Source organism: Fusarium fujikuroi, chromosome FFUJ_chr09 (genome assembly GCF_900079805.1).
Source record: "Fusarium fujikuroi IMI 58289 draft genome, chromosome FFUJ_chr09".
Classification (NCBI taxonomy): Eukaryota; Fungi; Ascomycota; class Sordariomycetes; order Hypocreales; family Nectriaceae; genus Fusarium; species Fusarium fujikuroi.
The window spans coordinates 2,814,345-2,833,842 of record NC_036630.1 but is presented as its reverse complement, the minus strand read 5'-3'; the positions used below and the strand labels follow the sequence as shown (position 1 = coordinate 2,833,842).

General features: G+C 48.2%; 9 protein-coding genes; 5 read left to right on the top strand and 4 right to left on the bottom strand.

Moving 5' to 3' along the window:
• Window positions 1-572: 572 nt before the first annotated feature.
• Window positions 573-2,904, top strand: FFUJ_09231 (uncharacterized protein; the record flags this gene model as incomplete). XM_023568891.1 has 8 exons in its annotated part: window positions 573-625; window positions 676-802; window positions 851-906; window positions 963-1,091; window positions 1,139-1,455; window positions 1,508-2,373; window positions 2,427-2,747; window positions 2,800-2,904. 8 exons carry the CDS (start codon window positions 573-575, stop codon window positions 2,902-2,904), a joined length of 1,974 nt encoding a protein of 657 aa, XP_023436014.1.
• Window positions 2,905-2,993: 89 nt separating this feature from the next.
• On the bottom strand, window positions 2,994-4,406 carry FFUJ_09232 (related to choline monooxygenase; the record flags this gene model as incomplete). XM_023568890.1 has 5 exons in its annotated part: window positions 2,994-3,179; window positions 3,233-3,458; window positions 3,506-3,678; window positions 3,731-4,029; window positions 4,079-4,406. The coding sequence occupies 5 exons, from the start codon at window positions 4,404-4,406 to the stop codon at window positions 2,994-2,996; spliced, it is 1,212 nt and encodes a 403-aa protein (XP_023436013.1).
• Window positions 4,407-5,029: 623 nt separating this feature from the next.
• Window positions 5,030-7,090, top strand: FFUJ_09233 (monooxygenase-like protein; the record flags this gene model as incomplete). XM_023568889.1 has 6 exons in its annotated part: window positions 5,030-5,088; window positions 5,143-5,150; window positions 5,214-5,382; window positions 5,430-6,412; window positions 6,461-6,625; window positions 6,678-7,090. 6 exons carry the CDS (start codon window positions 5,030-5,032, stop codon window positions 7,088-7,090), a joined length of 1,797 nt encoding a protein of 598 aa, XP_023436211.1.
• A 348-nt stretch (window positions 7,091-7,438) lies between these two features.
• Window positions 7,439-8,123, bottom strand: FFUJ_09234 (uncharacterized protein; the record flags this gene model as incomplete). XM_023568888.1 has 4 exons in its annotated part: window positions 7,439-7,594; window positions 7,645-7,808; window positions 7,859-7,916; window positions 7,971-8,123. 4 exons carry the CDS (start codon window positions 8,121-8,123, stop codon window positions 7,439-7,441), a joined length of 531 nt encoding a protein of 176 aa, XP_023436012.1.
• Window positions 8,124-8,550: 427 nt separating this feature from the next.
• FFUJ_09235 (related to synaptic vesicle transporter SV2 (major facilitator superfamily)) lies at window positions 8,551-10,365 on the top strand (the record flags this gene model as incomplete). XM_023568887.1 has 5 exons in its annotated part: window positions 8,551-8,796; window positions 8,848-9,118; window positions 9,206-9,316; window positions 9,363-9,771; window positions 9,819-10,365. 5 exons carry the CDS (start codon window positions 8,551-8,553, stop codon window positions 10,363-10,365), a joined length of 1,584 nt encoding a protein of 527 aa, XP_023436011.1.
• A 374-nt stretch (window positions 10,366-10,739) lies between these two features.
• On the bottom strand, window positions 10,740-12,171 carry FFUJ_09236 (related to epoxide hydrolase; the record flags this gene model as incomplete). XM_023568885.1 has 5 exons in its annotated part: window positions 10,740-10,831; window positions 10,887-11,141; window positions 11,190-11,265; window positions 11,316-11,826; window positions 11,885-12,171. 5 exons carry the CDS (start codon window positions 12,169-12,171, stop codon window positions 10,740-10,742), a joined length of 1,221 nt encoding a protein of 406 aa, XP_023436010.1.
• Window positions 12,172-12,988: 817 nt separating this feature from the next.
• Window positions 12,989-14,719, bottom strand: FFUJ_09237 (probable alpha-glucosidase (maltase); the record flags this gene model as incomplete). The annotated part of the gene is made up of 1 exon (XM_023568884.1): window positions 12,989-14,719. The coding sequence occupies one exon, from the start codon at window positions 14,717-14,719 to the stop codon at window positions 12,989-12,991; it is 1,731 nt and encodes a 576-aa protein (XP_023436009.1).
• A 622-nt stretch (window positions 14,720-15,341) lies between these two features.
• Window positions 15,342-17,007, top strand: FFUJ_09238 (related to maltose permease; the record flags this gene model as incomplete). XM_023568883.1 has 2 exons in its annotated part: window positions 15,342-16,329; window positions 16,379-17,007. The coding sequence occupies 2 exons, from the start codon at window positions 15,342-15,344 to the stop codon at window positions 17,005-17,007; spliced, it is 1,617 nt and encodes a 538-aa protein (XP_023436008.1).
• Window positions 17,008-17,380: 373 nt separating this feature from the next.
• On the top strand, window positions 17,381-18,889 carry FFUJ_09239 (related to transcription activator amyR; the record flags this gene model as incomplete). Its single annotated transcript, XM_023568882.1, has 1 exon — window positions 17,381-18,889. The coding sequence occupies one exon, from the start codon at window positions 17,381-17,383 to the stop codon at window positions 18,887-18,889; it is 1,509 nt and encodes a 502-aa protein (XP_023436007.1).
• Between the last annotated feature and the right edge of the window lie 609 nt (window positions 18,890-19,498).

Sequence of the window (19,498 nt, the reverse complement as noted above, 5' to 3'; positions counted from 1 at the left end):
GCTGCGTAGAGAGTAGGAAGTGGTGAGATTAAGTCGATGATAGTTAGTGCAAGCGCCGTGCAATCTTTCTCGGTGACCGACAAAGAGAATTCCTTTGGGAGACTTGAGCGTCTTAAGTATTGAAGAATTAAGTGAGCCCACGTCGCCACAGGCTTAGTAGTACCAGTGCCAGAAAAGAGTATTTCGTGTTCCTCATGTCCGAGTTTACAGAAACACTGGGAAAATGCGATTATCCAGATCGAACATGTAGAGGCTGGTGAGTCAGCGGAATGGAATATCCAAGAACAAGCATTAAAGCTCAGTCACACGGGGAAACTAATCAAAGCTACTGGTGATGTTCAGTGTAATAATAGCTCATTTATAGCAAATGACAGTGGTTATTCTCGTGTTCTGCGCAATGCACAAAGGGCTGTTTTGATTGGCTCGGAATTGTCCGCCACTGTCAGATAAGCTGTCCCAGCGATAACCGAGTCGCCTAGTTCTCCGTTAGCAGACTAGCACGCATATAACACATTCCCCGCGTCCCCCAAACCTTCATCAACTGTAGTTCAATTACATCAGCTGATATTAAAATGGATGACTCTCGACCAACTAAACGCGCACGACAAGCCTGCGAGCCATGTCGGTTAGTTTCTCATGTCATCTACGTAGTCCCGATGCTAACAATGGCCGCAGTCGCAAGAAGTCCAAGTGCCCTGGAGAGAAGCCCGCGTGCTCATACTGCGAGCGGCTTGGTCAGATATGCGTGTATGAATCAGGCTCTGATGGCCAAGGTCAACGAGCTCGCTCGGATAGATCGTTGGTACGCATGTAATTGATAAGTACCCTGTCAGCCACTAATATTGCTAAGGAGACTCGGATGGAGACACTGGAAGAGAAATTGGACTTGTTTATCGACCGCCTCGAGTAAGTGACACACCTGGCTTCAAGCTAATTATCAGACTCTAACACATGTATCTTAGTCCTGTGATAAATGATTCACGGCGGCGTTCCGCGTCACAGCAGGAAGGAGGCCATACACCGAGATCCATGGTCGGTCAAGATGAGCTACCATATACCAGTGAAATGGTAGACCTAGGGCAAGCGTCAGGGTAAGCAGGTATTCTGTTGCCTGTAGAACACAGCTGACGCACTCCAGCCCATCATCACTCGTCGAGCCCAGAAGTGATGAACTAGCCTCTCTTTATCTGACCTGGCTTCATCGGCAACCCTTGGTCCTTTTCAACGCCGAAACATTTGCAGAGTCGCTACCACGTAGAGAGACAGAGCTGGTCTTAGCACTACAAGCATTATGTCTTCGCTTTCCTCCTCGGTTATTGAGTCAGCAGTATCGACAACGTCTTCATGCCATGGCACAAGCCTCCAGGGAAATCGTGACGAACAAAGTCTTCGGTGGCCGAGTCGACTGTTCCGTCTTGCAAACACTGTGTCTTTTGAGTCTCTTCGAACATGCAGGTACGTTAGCAATGATCCGTAATGTTCTGACCATGGCTGACCTTAGATCTAGCAGGAAATACTGTTCAAGCAGGGCTATATCTCAGTACAGCGATTCAGCTACTGAGCGGGGTTCCTAAGGGTAGCTTCCTCGGTGACGCCGTGGAATTCAACAACTGCATTAGAAGCATCTTCGTGCTTCATCACTTACAGGGTAGTGTTTCTTCAAGTGTATGGCCCACTTCCATGTCACACGGAGAGGACTCAACACTAGGAACAGCAACGTGTTCGGCATGGTTACTTCCGCCAGAGAAGTCATTACAATGCGACATGGACCGAGGGATCATGAAATATACCATCCCTCTTGCTCAAGCTTGGCGTGCAGTCCGATCATACGCTTCCCGTCGTGTTTTCTCAGACACACTGCCCCCGTGGAATCCGCGCTCCGACTATTCCCAAGTTACATATCGACACCTTGAGATTGATTGTAGCGTACCGCTCAAATACCGATTCTCTGCTAATCAGATTGACAAGCAGACACCTGAATCTCTGCAACAAAACAGGGGGTATTGGGGCCCTTACCTATTCACCCAATTCGTCTATGCTTCCATTCCTGTCATTCTCAATCATCCATTTCTTTTATCAATGCGACTTCGACACTTTCGACACACTATGCCACAGTCATTTGTCAACAGCTCTTTTGACGCGATTACCCGACATATTGGATGGATCATGTATCATCTTGACGTATTGGAGAAGATGGACTATCGAGTATCTGACCCGACCTTGGCCCATATTGTTGCAGTAGTTGCCACCATTCATCTGCAGCACAGTTTTGTGGAAGAATTTGCTTTGCGTGAGAAGGCAAAGGCCGGATTTGAGAAGTGTCTTGAGTTCTTGAGATGCGTGGGCCTAACATGGCATGGCGTTGGTATCATGGTGAGTAGCTTCGGGAGTGTAGCGACAGAACGGAGTACTAATTAGGGATGAAGCATGAAAATCTACGAAAACTGCAGCAGAGCATACAGGTTGTGCCACTAGGCAGCGAAGAGCCTGGTCTGGGAAGACAAACACAGCAAAAGTTCACCATCGATACGAGACTTCTTTGGGATATTCTGTCCTATGAGCATGCTGGTAGACAGGATGCACGCGCCGATGAATCCATTTACCGCGGCCTGGCATCAACCCACCAGGACACGGCAAGAGGCGGTAACGAAGACGGCGATGCATATGATTTGGTCGGCTCAGCTGGAATCATTGGGCACAAGACCGTGCCAAAGGACACGCCTCTCTACGCTCCGGGTGAGGGTGAGGTTAGCCACCCCATAAGAGGCCGTGTCCCATCTGATGCTTCGGGATTGCTAGGATCTCTTCAACAGAATATCCAAGAGGGGTTCGGATCTGCTATGGAACCTGATAACATATTTCCGCAAGTGCACGACTTTGGAAGGGCTATTGACGAGTGGTTGAGCCTTGATTGGGGAAACACAATGCTGTAAAGTAGTGGAACTGGCTATCGAATTATCTTTGCAAGTTTACTGGTAACTACATACTAAGTATCACCACTTGAGACTGTCAGACCCAGCACATGCCTCTAGCCTGTTACAGAAGTCAATATCGCCCTGTCCATTCCCTGACTGTCCACTCTTTGGTGTCGCTGGCCAGATCTCATGTCCCTCGGCCTCTTCCTGCTTATGATGGTCCATGACTAGCTTTCGTGTAGTCTCTTGGAAGAACAGAGGGCCCTGGTAGAAAGACTTATTAGTACGCTACCAATGACTTTGGAGGTTGTTCATACCTTTTCTACTCGTGGATGAAGCTCCCCGTTGATAAATATACCAGCGTTCAGGTTCTTCTGCGCGGCATTGCAGAGGTCTTTGTCTTCCTTGAGTATCTGCTTAAAGCAGTCGCTGATCTCGTTGAAGTCTTTGTCGGAAGCACTGTTGGCTCTGTAGACTTCGTACTCCATCTTTGTCTGCGATGCGGAAATGGGGATGCAGCGCATGATGTAGAAGAAGGTGGGCCTGAACGTTAGGGCTAGATTTCAACTTTGGGGGATAGATATGCTCACGAGATCGTAATAGAGGCATTAGGATAGTAGAAAGTACTGTAAATGCCCATACCATCTTTATCGGGCTTATCAACGTTGAAGTGCTGTATATGGCCACCAGCTGTCTCAACCCAGTATTTCGACAGGTCAGTGAGGGCATTGAGTGCGGGATGTCCAGTTGGACAATGGTAGCACTAATAACATTGTCTCAGTGCCAGTTGAACCGGAATGGTAGAAACGACTAACCTCGTTGTAATTATCTGCTAACGTCTTCCAGTTGTAGTCGCCAATCATTTCCCACTGATGGTCAAAGTGATAAGCTTCCATGTCGAAGGGCTGAAGACGTGGTTGGGTGTCAACACCGGCAAAGTCGTCGTTCCAAGCGACAGTAGGTGTAGGGCTGGCATCCATGTTGATCCAGATAAAACCGAGTTTGTCTACATGGACATGGATCGGGAAGAGGTTGTAGGTTGACTTATCGAATGTCGGAACCTCTTGGTATTTAGGAGCCTTGGCCAATTTGCCATCGAGTCCATAGGACCAACCTTTGACTGTTCAGCATCTCGCCTCCATACGCCGGATATATCAACCTACCGTGATACTTGCAAGACAGAATGTTGGCTCTTCCTGTATCTTGCTCTACCAGCGGAAATGCTCGATGTCGACAGACATTGTGATGGGCTCTGATCTCGCCTTGGCGGTCTTTGATCAAGAAAAAGGTAAAACCAGCCTGGGTTATACGGAGATAGTCACCCACTTCAGTAAATCTTGCCTTGTGTGATACTACTATCCATTTCTTGGAAAAGATAGCTCGTCGTTCTAGCTCATACATCGCTGACGAGCGATACCATGATGCAGGCAAGGCCCGGGTGGTCTGAGGTTCGGCCTCTTTCGCTGTACCAAAACTAAACCAACGACTCATTGTGGCTTGAGATAACAACTGACCCGAGGATCGAAGAACAATCGATAGAACGGATGTGAAGCTTGGATGGTAAGTAAACTAATCGGTCGTGTATGATAAGCTTCATCTATGAATGCAAACCTCTAGTCCCGCCCTTATACCCTTCCATAGCTCATGCATGATGCGTTTTTCTGTCTAGGATTACCCAACATTCATTTCTCACTCCACACTCTTCATTCATCCATCAATCGCTCCCTACATCGACTTGGCACACTTGCCTTTGAACCAATGAGAGTAGGTCTAATCACGATTTCTCACATTCCAGGTCAGAATCACGGCCCGGTTTCCGTACCCGCAGCATCGGACCTTGTGATACGGCCTTATCTCAACGCTAAACCATTTTTATCTAGCGTCTTAGTTATCATTCTCCGTACCCACCAAGACCCGGACCGTTCCCGGCTTTGTCTGTATCCTTGTGAGGTGTCATGATAAGCAGTGGCTTCTGGAGATGAGCAGCTAACACTGGTTAAATCCAATGTGAATGATATTGCAGTTATTAATCTGAAGATTAATTATACTAGTCTCACCTGGAAAGTTCACTCGTCTAGTAAATTTTATTTTGCATCCTCGAAAATACCGTAATCATGTCCACCGAACAACAGCAAAAGCCAAAGCATATCCGATGCACTATTATCGGAGCAGGGTAAGTACCATTCGCACCCCCGGTGGAATCATTTTGGCTGATATGTCCCATCAGGGTATCTGGTATTCTGATGGATAAGTTCTTGACCATTTCATTCATCGAAGAACTACGTTGACAGCGCTTAGCATATAAGCTGAAAAGCCATCTCAATGACTACGTGACCTTTCAGATTTTCGAAAAGTCGCCAGACCTTGGTGGCACATGGTTTGAGAACAAGTATCCAGGCTGCGCCTGTGACGTCCCGAGTCATTGCTATCAATATTCCTTTGCTCCAAACCCTTCATGGTCGAAATTGTTAGTCTTCCAAATTCGAATTCATGTTCGTTGCTAATGTAATCAAGCTACGCATCATCTGATGAGATTCAAGGCTACTTGAAAGGAGTCGCTAAGCACTATGATCTCGAACGATACATAACCTTCAACACCAAGGTTGTCTCAGCACGCTGGTCTGAAAGTGATAGTACCTGGACAGTAGAGTTAGAAGATGGTTCCCTTGTGACATCAGAAATTCTATTCAATGCTGGGGGTATACTCAATCACCCTCAAATTCCCAACATTGAGGGACTTTCCGACTTTACAGGCCCGCTACTGCATACTGCATCATGGGACCATTCGATTGACCTCCGAGGTAAACGTGTCGGCGTCATTGGTGCGGGAGCTAGTTCGATCCAATTAGTTCCTTCGATACAGCCTCTGGTCCAAGACATGAAGGTATTTATTCGCACACCTTCCTGGATTGCGCCGCCAGTAGCTCTGCCTGACCCTAAGGCGACGAACTACACTTATACCACAGAAGAGAAGGCAATCTTCGAGGCAAAGAAGGGTATATATCTCGATACTAGAAAGGAACTGGAGGATCAATTCAACGGGATGTTCCGCCTCTTTCTCAAGTCGAGTCCGGAACAGAAGAGAACACGCGCCATGTTTGAGTCACGGATGAAGCAGCTGATCCCTGACCAAATCCTCCAGAAGAAGCTGATACCTCCATTCGAGGCAGGTTGTCGAAGGATCAACCCGGGAGAAGGTTTTCTTACAGCCCTGCAGAAGCCGAATGTTGAGCCAGTATTCGACTCGATCGAAAGAGTGACCTGTGGTGGCATCGTGGCCGGTGGCAAGGAATATCCAGCAGATGTCTTGGTGGCAGCTACAGGCTTCAACACAACCTTCCGACCTCGTTTTCCTATAATCGGTCGCAATGGTACCAACCTTCAGGATGTATGGCAAGAACACCCTGAATCTTATCTGGGCCTCGGTGTTGCAGGCTTTCCTAATTACCTCATCTTCTTGGGACCGAACACTCCGATCTCAAATGGGAGCTTGATGGGTAAGTAACTGTATTATAACCATTGATATAGTTGAATAACATCTGAAGGTTCTGTGGAAGCGACCGCTGACTACTTCATTCGTCTCCTTCACAAGATGATTCGACAGCGTGTCAAGTCCTTCGAAGTGCGAGCTGATGCACAGAATGACTTCAATACACACACGCAGAAGGTCATGCAGGATATGGTGTGGACTGGAACTTGTCGCAGTTGGTGTAAGTCATTTACCGCTATCATCGTGGTATCAAATAGTTGACCATATTATAGACAAACAGGGCACAAACGGAAAGGTAACTGGACTCTGGCCAGGCAGCTCACTGCATTACATCCAGGTCCTCTCCGAAGATCGCTGGGAAGATTACGAATGGACCCATGAATCAGAGAGGTACAGCTACTGGGGTCATGGCCTGTCATGGATAGAGGAGCCTGGTCTTGATCCGCTGGGGGCATCTAAGCAGGACATGATTGAGGCGATGACAACACTGCCAAAGAAGGACTCTGACTTGAGCTTCTATCTGTGGGAGAGCAGTCCTCTGCCTGAGTCCTGCTTTCCAAATGGGCGATCAGAGGAGATAGCCAAGAATGGCAGCGACTTGGCATGGAAGAATGTCTTGCAAACGACTACGTCTGCAGATGTCGACAAACATACCCCCGTAGCTTGCATTACAGTGCCAGTTTAGAAAAAGAATAAATATTCATTAAGAGAAGACGTGGCTCAAGCAGGCTGGAGTTAAGTGCCAGCATAGTATAGTGAATGTCTCCTGGTGTTCAGACAACAACATATCGAGCTTGGTGGTTTCTCAACCGGTGATTTCTTCATTTACAGAGAGATCCAGAGCTCAATCTCAGTCATACGTGTTCGTCCGTCGAATGTGAAAGACTGCATCAGGGCACGGTAAAGCAAAAGTAAAACGTGACAATGGCCGATCTATCGTGGCCAGTAACGGTAAGACTACAAAACTCTGTCAATTAATGACAATTACAGGGAACTTTAGTTACTGTCAACACAGACTGTGCTATCTTGCTATCTACAGCTTCGCGCGAGGTGCCTGACTCCATAGTATGGGCAACGGTCCATCAGGCCCATATACAGGATCGTCTTCAGGCATATCTACTTCATCAATGGCGTTCAGAAACACGCTCGAGGACTTCTTTCCCATCTCATTCCGCCACTTGGGGCACCCCTACATATCCTCAATACTTTGTCAGGTACATGAGAGAAATTAAAACGTACCTTTGGATATACACCAATGTACCTGTAATCTGAAGAGCTCTCGAGAGATGAATGGGCCGTTCCAGCTGGTAAGACGACAACATCGCCTGCTCTCACAGGGACTTCTACGCCCATCCCCTTCTGAATCTTGCCTAATAAGAGGGTTGAAGAGCCTCTGAAAATACCTAGAAATTGTCATAAGAATACTGGCTGAGGGATGAAAGGAGAGACTAACCGTAGCACTCATGGCTATTGGGATGGAAATGACGAATGGCAATATGTCCCCAAGTCCCCTGAGCAATGTTTTAGGAACAGAAGGGAGACAAAAGAAAATAGCTTGAACATACCCTCTTTTCCCACCGATGTGTAGTCAGGAATCTCGTTGCCGTCTCTTCGATTCTCGGCTGGGGTAGCACATCGCGGTACACCAGGATCGGAAGTCGGCTGTTAGGTGCATCCTCCGTTCGGGGAACAAGGTAGCATTCAACGCTTGAACTCATCATGGTAAAGCTAGCCGATCTACACAGGAAACCCAACACTCAGTACTGGTCTCACCATATAAGTGAAGATACGCTACCCCGCGTTCGCTGGTGATAGGAGGTGGCCAGGAACACGGGCCGCTTCCGTGTTTGCGGGGTTGATAGGGATCAGATGCTCACCTTTTGGCTTGGAAGCTTATCTTAGATAAAGGGTGAAGACGGTCCGTTCTCCGGAGGCTTGCAACTTGCGATGGAATGGGAAAGGTTGGCTTGATATCTTGTTGGTGTGTTGATAGGTAGATGTGAGGCTGGCACGAATGGAAGAATTGTTTGTAGATAAATCACGTCTCTTCATCCTAGTCCCCACCACTTTTCGTGATCACAAGCCAAACTTCCCTATTTGACCTTGATATTCATTCTTCTACATTGCCCGTTTCAAACAGTCATTATGGCGACTCATCAGGACAACGCGGATGCAGCATCCATTGGTGAGAAGCAAGACGGCAAGATGTTCGAGACCTCCCTCGACCACTTCCCAAGCCATGCCAACGGGACTGTTGCAACTATCGACGGTATCGATCCTACAACTCTTCATGACGACGAAGTGATCACCCAGGCTATTCAAGCCATTGGCTTCGGCAAGTTCCAATGGCAGCTAACCTTCTCCTGTGGTTTCGGCTTCCTAGTCGACCAGGTCAACCTCATCACCTGCATTACCAAGTCCTTGAACTAACTATGTCATCAGATGGTTCTTGTCTCGATCAGCCTCGTTACACCTCAAGCAGCCATGGAATTTGGCCCTCGATATGCAACTCTTCTATCTGCGTCTTCATACGCTGGCTTACTCATTGGCGCTTTGTTTCTTGGTACACTAGCCGATAACTTTGGCCGGCGATTAGTCTGGCAGGCTTCTATCTTTGGGTGCTCTATCATGACGGCCATTGCTGCTTCTTCTCCGAATTGGGCTGCTCTGAATGTGTTCATTGCTTTGATTGGTCTATTTGCTGGTGGAAACCGTGAGTTACCTAAAAGCTCCCAACTTAGCTGCATCGAGACCTTCCGTGTTCGGGTTAGTGATACTCGCTGACTCTTGACTCCTACAGTGGCCATCGACTTGACACTTCTGGCGGAAGCAATCCCCCAAGAATGGTCCTTCATCCTTTCAAGTCTCGCAGGAATCTGGGGCTTCGGAAATGCTGTCACGGGCCTGATTGGTAATTACCCGCGCGCAACATGATCACATTCACTGACAATCCACAGCCTGGCCTCTTCTCGTCAACTTTGGGTGTCCCAGCGGCTCAACCCCCGATACCTGCAGTCGCAGCGATAACATGGGCTGGCGATACCTTTACATCACTCTTGGTGGACTATGCCTCGTTATGTCGCTTATCCGCGCTTTCGTCCTACGATCCCTCGAGTCTCCAAGGTGGCTCGTCTCTTGTGGAAAGATGGAAGAGGCTGCGGAAGTTATCAATCATATCAGCAGGATGAACAAGTCTGATTATCATGTCACTGGTGACAGCTTCCTGCAGCCTGAGCAGGCGAAGGCTGATGGTGAGGTTCGGTCATGGCGTGCGAATATTGTTCGGGCGTCAAGGCTATTCTCTGGAGCTAAGCAGATACGGTTGATGATTGGTCTCATCATGATCTGGGCACTTATCGGCATCGCGTAAGTCCGCCTCTATACAATCTCTCGCAGTCACTAATAAATCACAGGTACCCTCTCTACACCATCTTCCTCCCCTACTACCTCGCAGCCCACGGCGCCAACTTCGGCGAAACCAGCAACTACATCACCTACCGCGACTGGACCGTCTCCTCCATCGTCGGCATCTTCGGCCCCGTCCTCAGTACCATCCTCGTATCATCCCGCTTCTTCAAGTCCAAGCGCTCAATGCTCCTCACCGGTATAATCTGCGCCGCATTCTCCGGAGCCTTCACCTCAGCTCGAACGGCAGCGGAAAACCTCGCATTCTCTTGCATGATCAACTTTTCGCTCAACGCTCTGTATGCTATTGTTTACTCGTACACGCCGCAGGTCCTTCAGGTGCAGAATCGTGGGATGGGAATGGGGTTGCTAATGGCGGTGGGGAGGACGGCGTCACTTAGTGCGCCGTTCATTGCGACTTTTGCTGATGTTACGACCTCGGCGCCGATTTGGGTTGCGTGTGCTTGCTTCTTGGCCATTGGTCTTATTGCGATGGGTCTTCCAGCTGATACGAGACACTATGTGTCGAAGAAGGTTCAGCAGTCCAGTGTCTGAGTAGGCATTGACGGAGAGGTGCAGTGTTTGTGGTAACTATTGTAAGTACAGAGTGTATGGATATATCCTGCTAAAGTATTTTTGCCTTGAACTGGTGAAGGGTTGAATAAGAGTATGTAACCACAATGACACTTGATTGGATTTCGAGTGACATTTGTCCTATAACTAATCTTTCGAATACAGACACCATAGCGGTCTTATTTAGGAACTTTGCTAAGGTTGAGAGTTTAAAGGAGGCTCCAGCCTCAAGGCGTAAGAGTAAAAGAACACAGATAACCACATATAGTCACTGCGCTCTCTTACCTAATATCTCCCTCTTGGCAGAAAACCTCGACATCTTGATGACTTGGTCCAAGTTATTCAGGAACATTTCGTCATCTTCCCCAATATTTCTTGATATCCTTCAAGTCTTCAGCCAACGCAACAGGGTTATCCAGGCCCGAGAAGTGTCCACCAAACTCGTGATCTGAGCACCATCATTAGCCAAAAAGCGCAAATCGCTAAACAAAACGACTACTCACTTTTGTAGGAAACCAGATTTCCCACCCGGCCAACTAGCTCTGGTGGCCAAAACCCGGGATTATACTTAAACGCGCTGAAGAGCAATGGCGCATCAGTCTCGGCCTTGGTATAGTTTGTCATAAACCCATTGGGGTTAGAATAGTAGATATATACGGATGATGCAAAGCTCTTAGTCAAATAGTAGAGTGCAACGGTCTTTAGCATTTCGTTATGGTCCAGAACGGACGGAGGGGTTCCAGTTCTTGGATCAGACCCTGCCAAATATCAGCACGATTACCAGATGTTATAACGCCTAGACTTACAAACAATGAGCTTCTCTGCAATCCAGGATAACTGCCCAACTGGATTATCGTAGAGGGCGAGGCCGATGGTGTTTGGCTAACAATTAGTCTTTAGAATGATGCACCGAGACTAGCATTCAGGCTTACCTTTGTTGCTTGCTCCATGTAATAAGCATTTCCAGTTGTAGCCCACTCCTCAGCGACTTGAGCCTCAAATTCCTCAAGAGGTGATAATTTGATACCCTCCGCCGCGAGCTGGGTTCTATACAATGGGACGAACGGTAGGAATGAGAGATGAACCAATCGCACAGAGGTATTGAAATTGGCATAAAGACTGTATGCAACACCTGATCCCCAATCTGTGCCGTAGGCGGCGTACTTGGGATATCCCAAGACTTTGGTCATGAGCGTGTTGAAAAGCCTGGCTGTGTCGTCGACTGTCCAGGTTGGGGGAGGTGCTGATGAGAATGCAAAGCCTGGGAGGGATGGTATGATGATATGGAAGTCATCCCTGAGCTTCTCGATCAACGGAATGAATTCTAGAAACGACCCTGGCCATCCGTGATTAAGAACCAGAGGGATAGCTTCGGGATTATCGGATTGTTGGTGGATGAAGTGGATGGTTTGGTTTTCGATTTCAGCGGTGAAATGGTGCAACCTAGTTATTCTATGTCAGTGTCAAAACTTCAATGGCGATTTGACTACGAAGGGCATACTTGTTGAGCTCTTGCTGCTCAGCGTTCCAGTCGAAATTCTCGATCAATTCCTTTCTCAGGGATTGCAATGTCTCTAAGCTAATACCGGCATTTGGGTCAAAATAGTCGCCTTCAGTAGGCAGCCTAGTTCTCTCAGCTAAGTCAATCATGTGAGGGACTCCATCGGACAGGTCAACGGTAAAGGGCTTCAGGTTGAAGCTGCTGTCTTTTCCGTCGCGAGATACAGGGGATGCGGTGACTAGGAATAATGGAGAAGTGAGGAAAGGAATGCTTAGAAAGGGTCTCATTGCGAATAGATAGTGATGATGGCTTTTACGCTCTGTATATAGAATGGTTTGTTCCGTTGACATTCCACGCGGTTGTTTAAATATTCTCTGCTGCCTATAGCTGCTATATAATTCCACAGCTGTAGAAGAATTAATTGGAACACGATGCTTTGAAATCCCTTTGTCGTACGAGAGCCCACTGAGTAATTGAGTATTATAAATCTGCAAGTTTAATAGAAGCACAGCTTACACCGTGGCTGTTGACCCACTGGTAGTGTAACATTGGTGGATACTCTGACAGATGTCTACGGGGATCAACATCGGATCGGATACAGGGCACTATTAGTTGATTCCGGAGTCTCGCTCTCATCTGGCAACAGATGCTTCGGTTTTCAGAATTTATTCTCGCTCCTTGCTACATAAACAGTAAAGCTTTGGAAACAAGAGGGCTGGTGGCCCGTTTGTCAGTCTGTAGAATATTCTAACCGCTACATGGAATTAAATGTCATTGCTTATGCTTCCTTGATTTTGGACCGGCATTCGGCCGAAAGTCGTAGCTAGCCAGGATGCTGCCTTTGTCAGACGGTCGAGGCAAATTGACTAGAGTGGAGGGACCAGATTCCTTCATACCAATATAGTGCTATCTGTAGTCTTTAGCCGTCACCAAGGGTTTTCACATCTGAAATCAAGTGGCGAGATATTTCTTACGCCCTGCAGCTACTATTTGTTGGTATCTTCCAGTTTGTTACTTTAGACCTCAAGTCGGTGCGTGCCATGTACATCTCCTCTCATCGATACAACATTCTGTGGGGGCTGTGACTGGACACAAGAGGCGGGATCACCACCCAGCATACACTACTCCCTCATAGCCCTTCAACACAATAGCACCCTCAAAAGTATCAGCATTCGCTCCCAGCAATCTCCTTCCCCAATCGCCCTTGACCTCAACCTTCTGCTCCTCCTCCGAGAAACTCAATAAAACAAGTGCCCTTCTCCCATCATAGCTCGTCATCGTATACGCAAACACGTCCTCACTTTCCTTGTACTCATCCAAAATGTCAAATCGTCCATAAACAAAAACATCCTTTTCCTTCCGTCGCAGCTCAAGAACCCTTCTATAAAAGGCTAACACGCTATCATCGTCCTTTTCTTGCTGAGCAACGTTCCAGGTGTCATAGTCGTCATTGACGCGCATCCAGGGCTTGTCGCTAGTGGTAAAGCCTCCGTTGGTGTCGGCGGTCCATTGCATGGGTAATCGACCGTTGTCTCTGGCCTTGAGGCGCATTTCTCTCATGACGTCGGACATATCAGCTCCAGGACCTCTCTTCTTGAGTACGCTGTTGTAATAATTCAACCCCTCGATATCAATGTAATCCTCGATCTTCCACGACTCAGGCACATTAGCCATGCCAATTTCTTGACCTTGGAGGAGAAACAGAGTTCCACTGAGTGTACTGAGGTAAATCGCGAGCATCTTGGCAGCCTCCTTTCGGAACTGGGGCTTGTCCGATCCATAGCGAGATAGAGACCGTCCAGAGTCGTGGTTGTCCATATAAACAGAGTTCCAGCCGTCAAACTTCGGCATAGCTCCTTGCCAACGACTCGTGATTGTCTTGAGCTTGGACAACCTGAAGTCATCGCGTTCGTACTTGTGATTGGGGCCAAAGTCCATGTCAACAATATCTCCCGTGAACAACATGTTCAACTCATGCCTGTCCTTGGCAACATAACTAGCGACACTGTCTTCATCTTTTGTGAAGCCTAATTCACCAACAGTCATACAATCGTACTTGTCGATGACTTTCTCTCTCATCTCCCTTATATACTCGTGCATACGCGGACCGCTGGCGAAGTACTTATCGCCTGGTTGGAACTCGGCGTCTGGTCGGGTAATAGGTGCGTCGGGAAGACCGGGGTGCTTGGACATCAGATTCATCGAATCAATGCGGAAGCCATCGGCGCCTTTATCGAGCCAGAACTTCATGTCGTCGTATGTTGCCTCGCGCATGTCGTCATTTGCCCAGTTGAGATCGGGCTGCTCGGAGAGGAAGAGGGAGAGATAGTATTGCTCTGTCGTCTCATCGTACGTCCAGGCGCTACCACCAAAGATGGAAGCCCAGTTATTAGGCGGTTTGCGATTTCCATCAGCGTCAAACTTTGGATCACGCCAGCAATACCAATCTCGCTTCGGTGATGTTTTTGACGAACGTGACTCTTTGAACCATTCATGCTCATGGCTAGTATGATTTACCACGAGGTCAAGTAGCACCTTGATACCCCGCTCATGGCACCCAGAGATCAACGCCTCAACATCTTCAATCGTACCGTAAGGACGATGGATGTCGCGATAGTCTGAGACGTCATAGCCCATATCATGCTGAGGACTCTTGAAGATAGGCGACAGCCAAATAGCTGTAGCGCCTACTGAACGAATGTAGTCAAGCTTTGAGATGATGCCAGGCAAGTCGCCTAGCCCGTCGCCGTTGGAGTCAAGAAAGCTAGCCGGGTAGATTTGGTAGACAACTGCTTCTTTCCACCATTGGCGATCGGGAGGGATTAACGCTGACATGGTGGCGGGGTCTAGGATGTTCGATTGAAGATGAGTGTTGTAATGGTGAGATTATTACTCTGTGTCTGAGGTTTTTTATACCCGATGACTACTTCCCGGTCCGACAATTCTTCTGTTCAATAATTCTCATGTAACATCAAAGAGAGAAAGATCGGGTGATTTCATGACTTGCCTTCTCCACGTCGATCTCGTGCCTTTTCTCTCTGGGGTGAAACTCTCAAGGCTGAATTGTGATTTGTTGACGACTTACCCGAGACCCCAGATGTGCACCAAATGCATCGGACCGACAATTTACCCAATAATTGTCTGCTCCAGACGCACGGTCCTTTATTTCTCCAGAGGCGAAGAAGCCAATAGAAATTCACCCATTTCACCCATTGACCCACTATCTCGATCCGGGTTGTGAGGATGGTGACATGCTAAAGTCTTCTCGGCCGATGAGATGGGGAGATTTTTCGCTCTCTCTGTTCCCCATGGGGGCTCCATCTATCGGAGAATGTTGAAAGTTTCTGGGGATGGCTCTTAAGTCTAACAATCATGAATTGATATATAATCTCGAGCGCATGCCCTCCGAATAACCAGCTCATCATCATAACCTCAATCACCCCTTCACATCCTCACAATGACCACCAAAGTTGAAGCCATCGCCACTGTGTCCGACCATGTCGAAAAGGCACCAGACTCCATCGCCATCCAAAAAGCCATTGACGCTCAAGACCTCACACCCAAGCAACAGTACCAGCGCCTCTGGACAAACCTCAGGAAAGACAAGCGCTTCGTCCTATGGTCCATCTACATCATGTCCCTAGTCTTTGGCTGGGGTTATGATGCTGGTCTCTCAGGTGTAGCTGTTGCCTTCCCCGAGTTCCGAAAGGTCTACGGAGAGTACTACAGCGTTGGTGATCAATATGTCATCCCGGCGCTGTGGCAGTCTCTTTGGAACGCTGCTAGTACGATTGGCCAGGTCTTTGGCGCGTTTCTGGCGGGTCAGTTTGCAGATTGGGTTGGACGAAAGGCTGTTCTTTGGACGGCCGTCGCTCTATCTATTTCGTCTTCTTTCGCGCTGGTCTTTGCTCCCAGTCTGCCTATCCTCTTCGTCTCTAAGCTTCTGCTTGGGCTTTCCGTTGGTCTATCAACTGTCACGCCTCCTCTGTACGTAACAGAGAATGCACCAGCCGCTCTTCGAAGCTCTCTTAGCTCCCTGACCAACGTGATCATCGTTCTGGGCTTTTTCCTCTCCTCCATCACTGGCTGGGGCTCTTCCAAGATCAAGGGCGAATGGAGCTTCCGACTTGCTTTTGTCATGACCTTCCTCGTCCCTACTCTCTTCGCCATTGGTCTTCCTTTCCTTCCCGAGTCACCTGTTTGGTACGTCAAGAAGGGTCGCGATGACGATGCTCGAAAGGCCATCTTCAAGCTTTATGGTACATCTATTGATGTTGAGGAAAGACTTGAGTTCATCAAGTCTGAACTCGAGGTCACTGCTGGTGAGGCCAACATGGCTAAGCAGACCAGCTGGAAGGCCATCTTCTCCAAGGAGCACCGAACCAGAACCCTCATTGCTGTTATGGGACTTCAGTCTCAGAACTTCTCCGGTGGATACTTTGCCAGTAAGTAACCATCTATAGGTCCTGCCGATTCTAGTACTAACTACCGCAGACACTTACCAGACCTACTACTTCGAACTCATCGGCCAATCCGACCCCTTCGGCCTCACAGCTATTTCCTCAACTCTCCAGTTCCTCTCCAACTGCGTCGCCGTTTGCGTCTCCGATGTCCTCCCCCGTCGAAAGTCCCTCATCGGGGGCGGTACACTTCTCTGCTGCTGGTCCATAATCATCGCCGGAACCTCCCTCGCAGGGACTGCCAATACAGCCGCCAACACTGCTCTCCTCGCCTTCATGATCACCTGGTCGATGCTCTACACTGGTACGGTTGGCTGCTTCGGATGGGCTATCGCTCAGGAAACCGCTGCTCAGGCTACACGTCCCAAGACCATTGCTTTCAGTCTTGTTTGTCAACAGCTCACCGCGCTTATGCTGTCTTCCGTGTTTCCTTATTTCATCAATCCTGATCAATTGAACTGGGGCGGAAAGGTCATGTTCCTGTTTGTTGGGGCTGAGGTCTTCATCTTGGCTACGCTGTTCTGGTTCCAGCCTGAGACGAAGAACAGGACTTATCATGACATTGATTGCCTGTATGCTGAGGGTGTTCCCCCCAGAAAGTTCTCCAAGTATGTTGTCAACGACGGTGCTGTTGTGCGAAAGCCCGCCGTGGAGAAGAAGTGATTGGGCTAGCAGGGTATTGAGAATGTGATGGGTGTCCAGTACTGTGGATGGGCATTGGGAAATTGGAGTTTACACTTTGGCCGTCAAGATGGGATGGGGAAAAAAAAGCCTCGGAGTACATGGCAATGATAGCATATCAAACGATTCATCTTCACTTTATTAAGTCGTCCTCTCGCGAATGTTTCTTACTGCCACGAGTAGAACTATCCGCCGCGTCTCTTCTCCATGAGCTGATTCCAGAGCAGTTAGTGCTAAATTCAGTGGACCCAGTGGCGTGCAACCATGACGAAGTGCTCTGTTCTCCGCATTTTATATAAAACCCAATCCCCGCAAACTTCGAACCTTGTCCCAACTGCTTTCAATTAACCAAGCCATGTCAAGTCCAGTGGCGACAAAACTATCAAAAGTCAGGCAAGCATGCGACGTCTGCCATAAGCGAAAGATTCGCTGTAATGGCTGTCGGCCGTGTCACAATTGCCAAGGTTTGGACATAAGCTGTACTTATTTGGCGATACCTAAAAAGACGGGACCTAAAGGACCGCGATATGTTCGGAGGCCCAGACAGCGACCGGCACCAACTACATTTTCATCCACCAGCCCTGAGGTTAACATCCCCAGCATCAAGTCAAACAACACGGCATCTGCACCATGTCCGAAACAGTTCATAGAGTCGCCTCAAATGACTGACGCAGTTATTCGATGGTGTCTCGACGCGTACTTCAAGCATAAATACCCACTTACCCCAATTCTACATCGCCCTCACCTCGAACAAACACCAAGATCAACAGAGCAGTATGGCTTAATAACCGCATGTTGTGCTGTGATCGCCCTATCGCCAGAAATACTATCGCCTTGTCCCGTGGAGGACAATTTCGCAATTCCGTCTGCCGATTTCTTAATAGCGGAAACTCTTCGTGCAAGAGAGTATTGCAATCTCATTGAACACCCATCTTTGATGCATATCCAAACGTCATTCTTTCTTCACGCTGCATTCTTCTCAATAAATAAAGATAATTCGGCTTGGTATTACCTGCAGGAAGCTATCACAATGCTTCAGACATTACGTTTGCACGAGGAGACTACCTACGCTGATGATGATGCGGGTGACCAAATCTTTGTCAAGTACGCTCAGCGGATGTTTTGGGTACTCTTCATCACTGAGAGAGCATATGCTTTGCAAAGAAATCGCCCGATCAGATTGCAAGACACACTAAAGCTTCCAGACGTCGACCCAATGTCGTCTGACGCAGAGATTCTACGCGGCTTTCTTGATCTCATCTCCCTCTTTCGCCCATTCGGCCAAGACTTCATCTCGCAGTGGAACTCCCCAGCATCATCCACTTCGACAGACTTCGCAAACCTATTCCGATTGCAGTATCTTCTCAAACATTCGCTTCCGAACCTTTCAAATCACTCCCAAGTCCAACAAGCAGATCTTCTCATATCGCGCCAATGGCTCAAGATCGTTGTCTGGAAATTGTGCGCTTCAAAGAGGGTTCTCTCAACTGCCAATAGCGAGGATGTGATGTCATTGCACTACCCAGCCAGTATCGCACGCGACATCGTGATGGTATCGCAATTACTGCCGACTCAGGCTTTTGAGGCTAATGGAATCGGGATTGTTGAGAAGGTCTTTGATGTTGGCTGCTCGTTGGCGGATCTGCTATCGTTGGTACCTCTGGAATACCAGGGCTCAACTATCGATGTTGGGGTTATTGATACACTTATGGAGACAGTGAAAATTGTTGGGACGAGGTTTGGGGGCAGTTATCGGCACTTGGACATATTGGTTGGCAAGGCGAGCGGGTGTCTTCTAATGAACGTGGATCGAAGTCTTCCTCCACCAGATGATGACAATCAGGACAATATGGAGGAGATCTGATGTAGTAAAGGTCTTTCATATGAAATTACACCCTACTTAATGTCTGTATCATCTAATAAAGCAGCCCGAGATTTCACTAATGATGAGTGATTCTGTTCCAATAGAACCTGTCCAATCTCTTGACGTCCATTTTCAAAGGCGCACTTCAAAGCTGGCTTCCCAGGCTCATCTGGAAGGCTTATGTCTAACACCACGCGCAAGGAGGCGATGCTGAAATATGGCCCCCGCGAACTGCATAGTCTAAAGCTGATCCACCTTGTGCTGAATCTTCGGGTTCTTGCTCTGTAAGACCTTTTCTCGGTTCAAGCTTGCTGAAGATCGTGGTCCTGGCATTGCAGTCAGCATCACAATCTATTAGTTCCTCGATTGACCAGTCGACTCCATGGCTCGCTACTGCAACAAGACGTGGTTGTAGACAGCCATTATAGCCTGCGCATGCGCAGACTGTTGGATCGACGCCATGGCCTAACAAGGCCACAACTACTCCTCTTCGATTCACCTCTGTCATAAATAGGTTTTCGGGTCCCAATATTGCCCGGATCAATACCATACCACAATTTCCATGCTTTCAATTAATATCAGCACCCTCAGCCAAGCACACTTCAACTC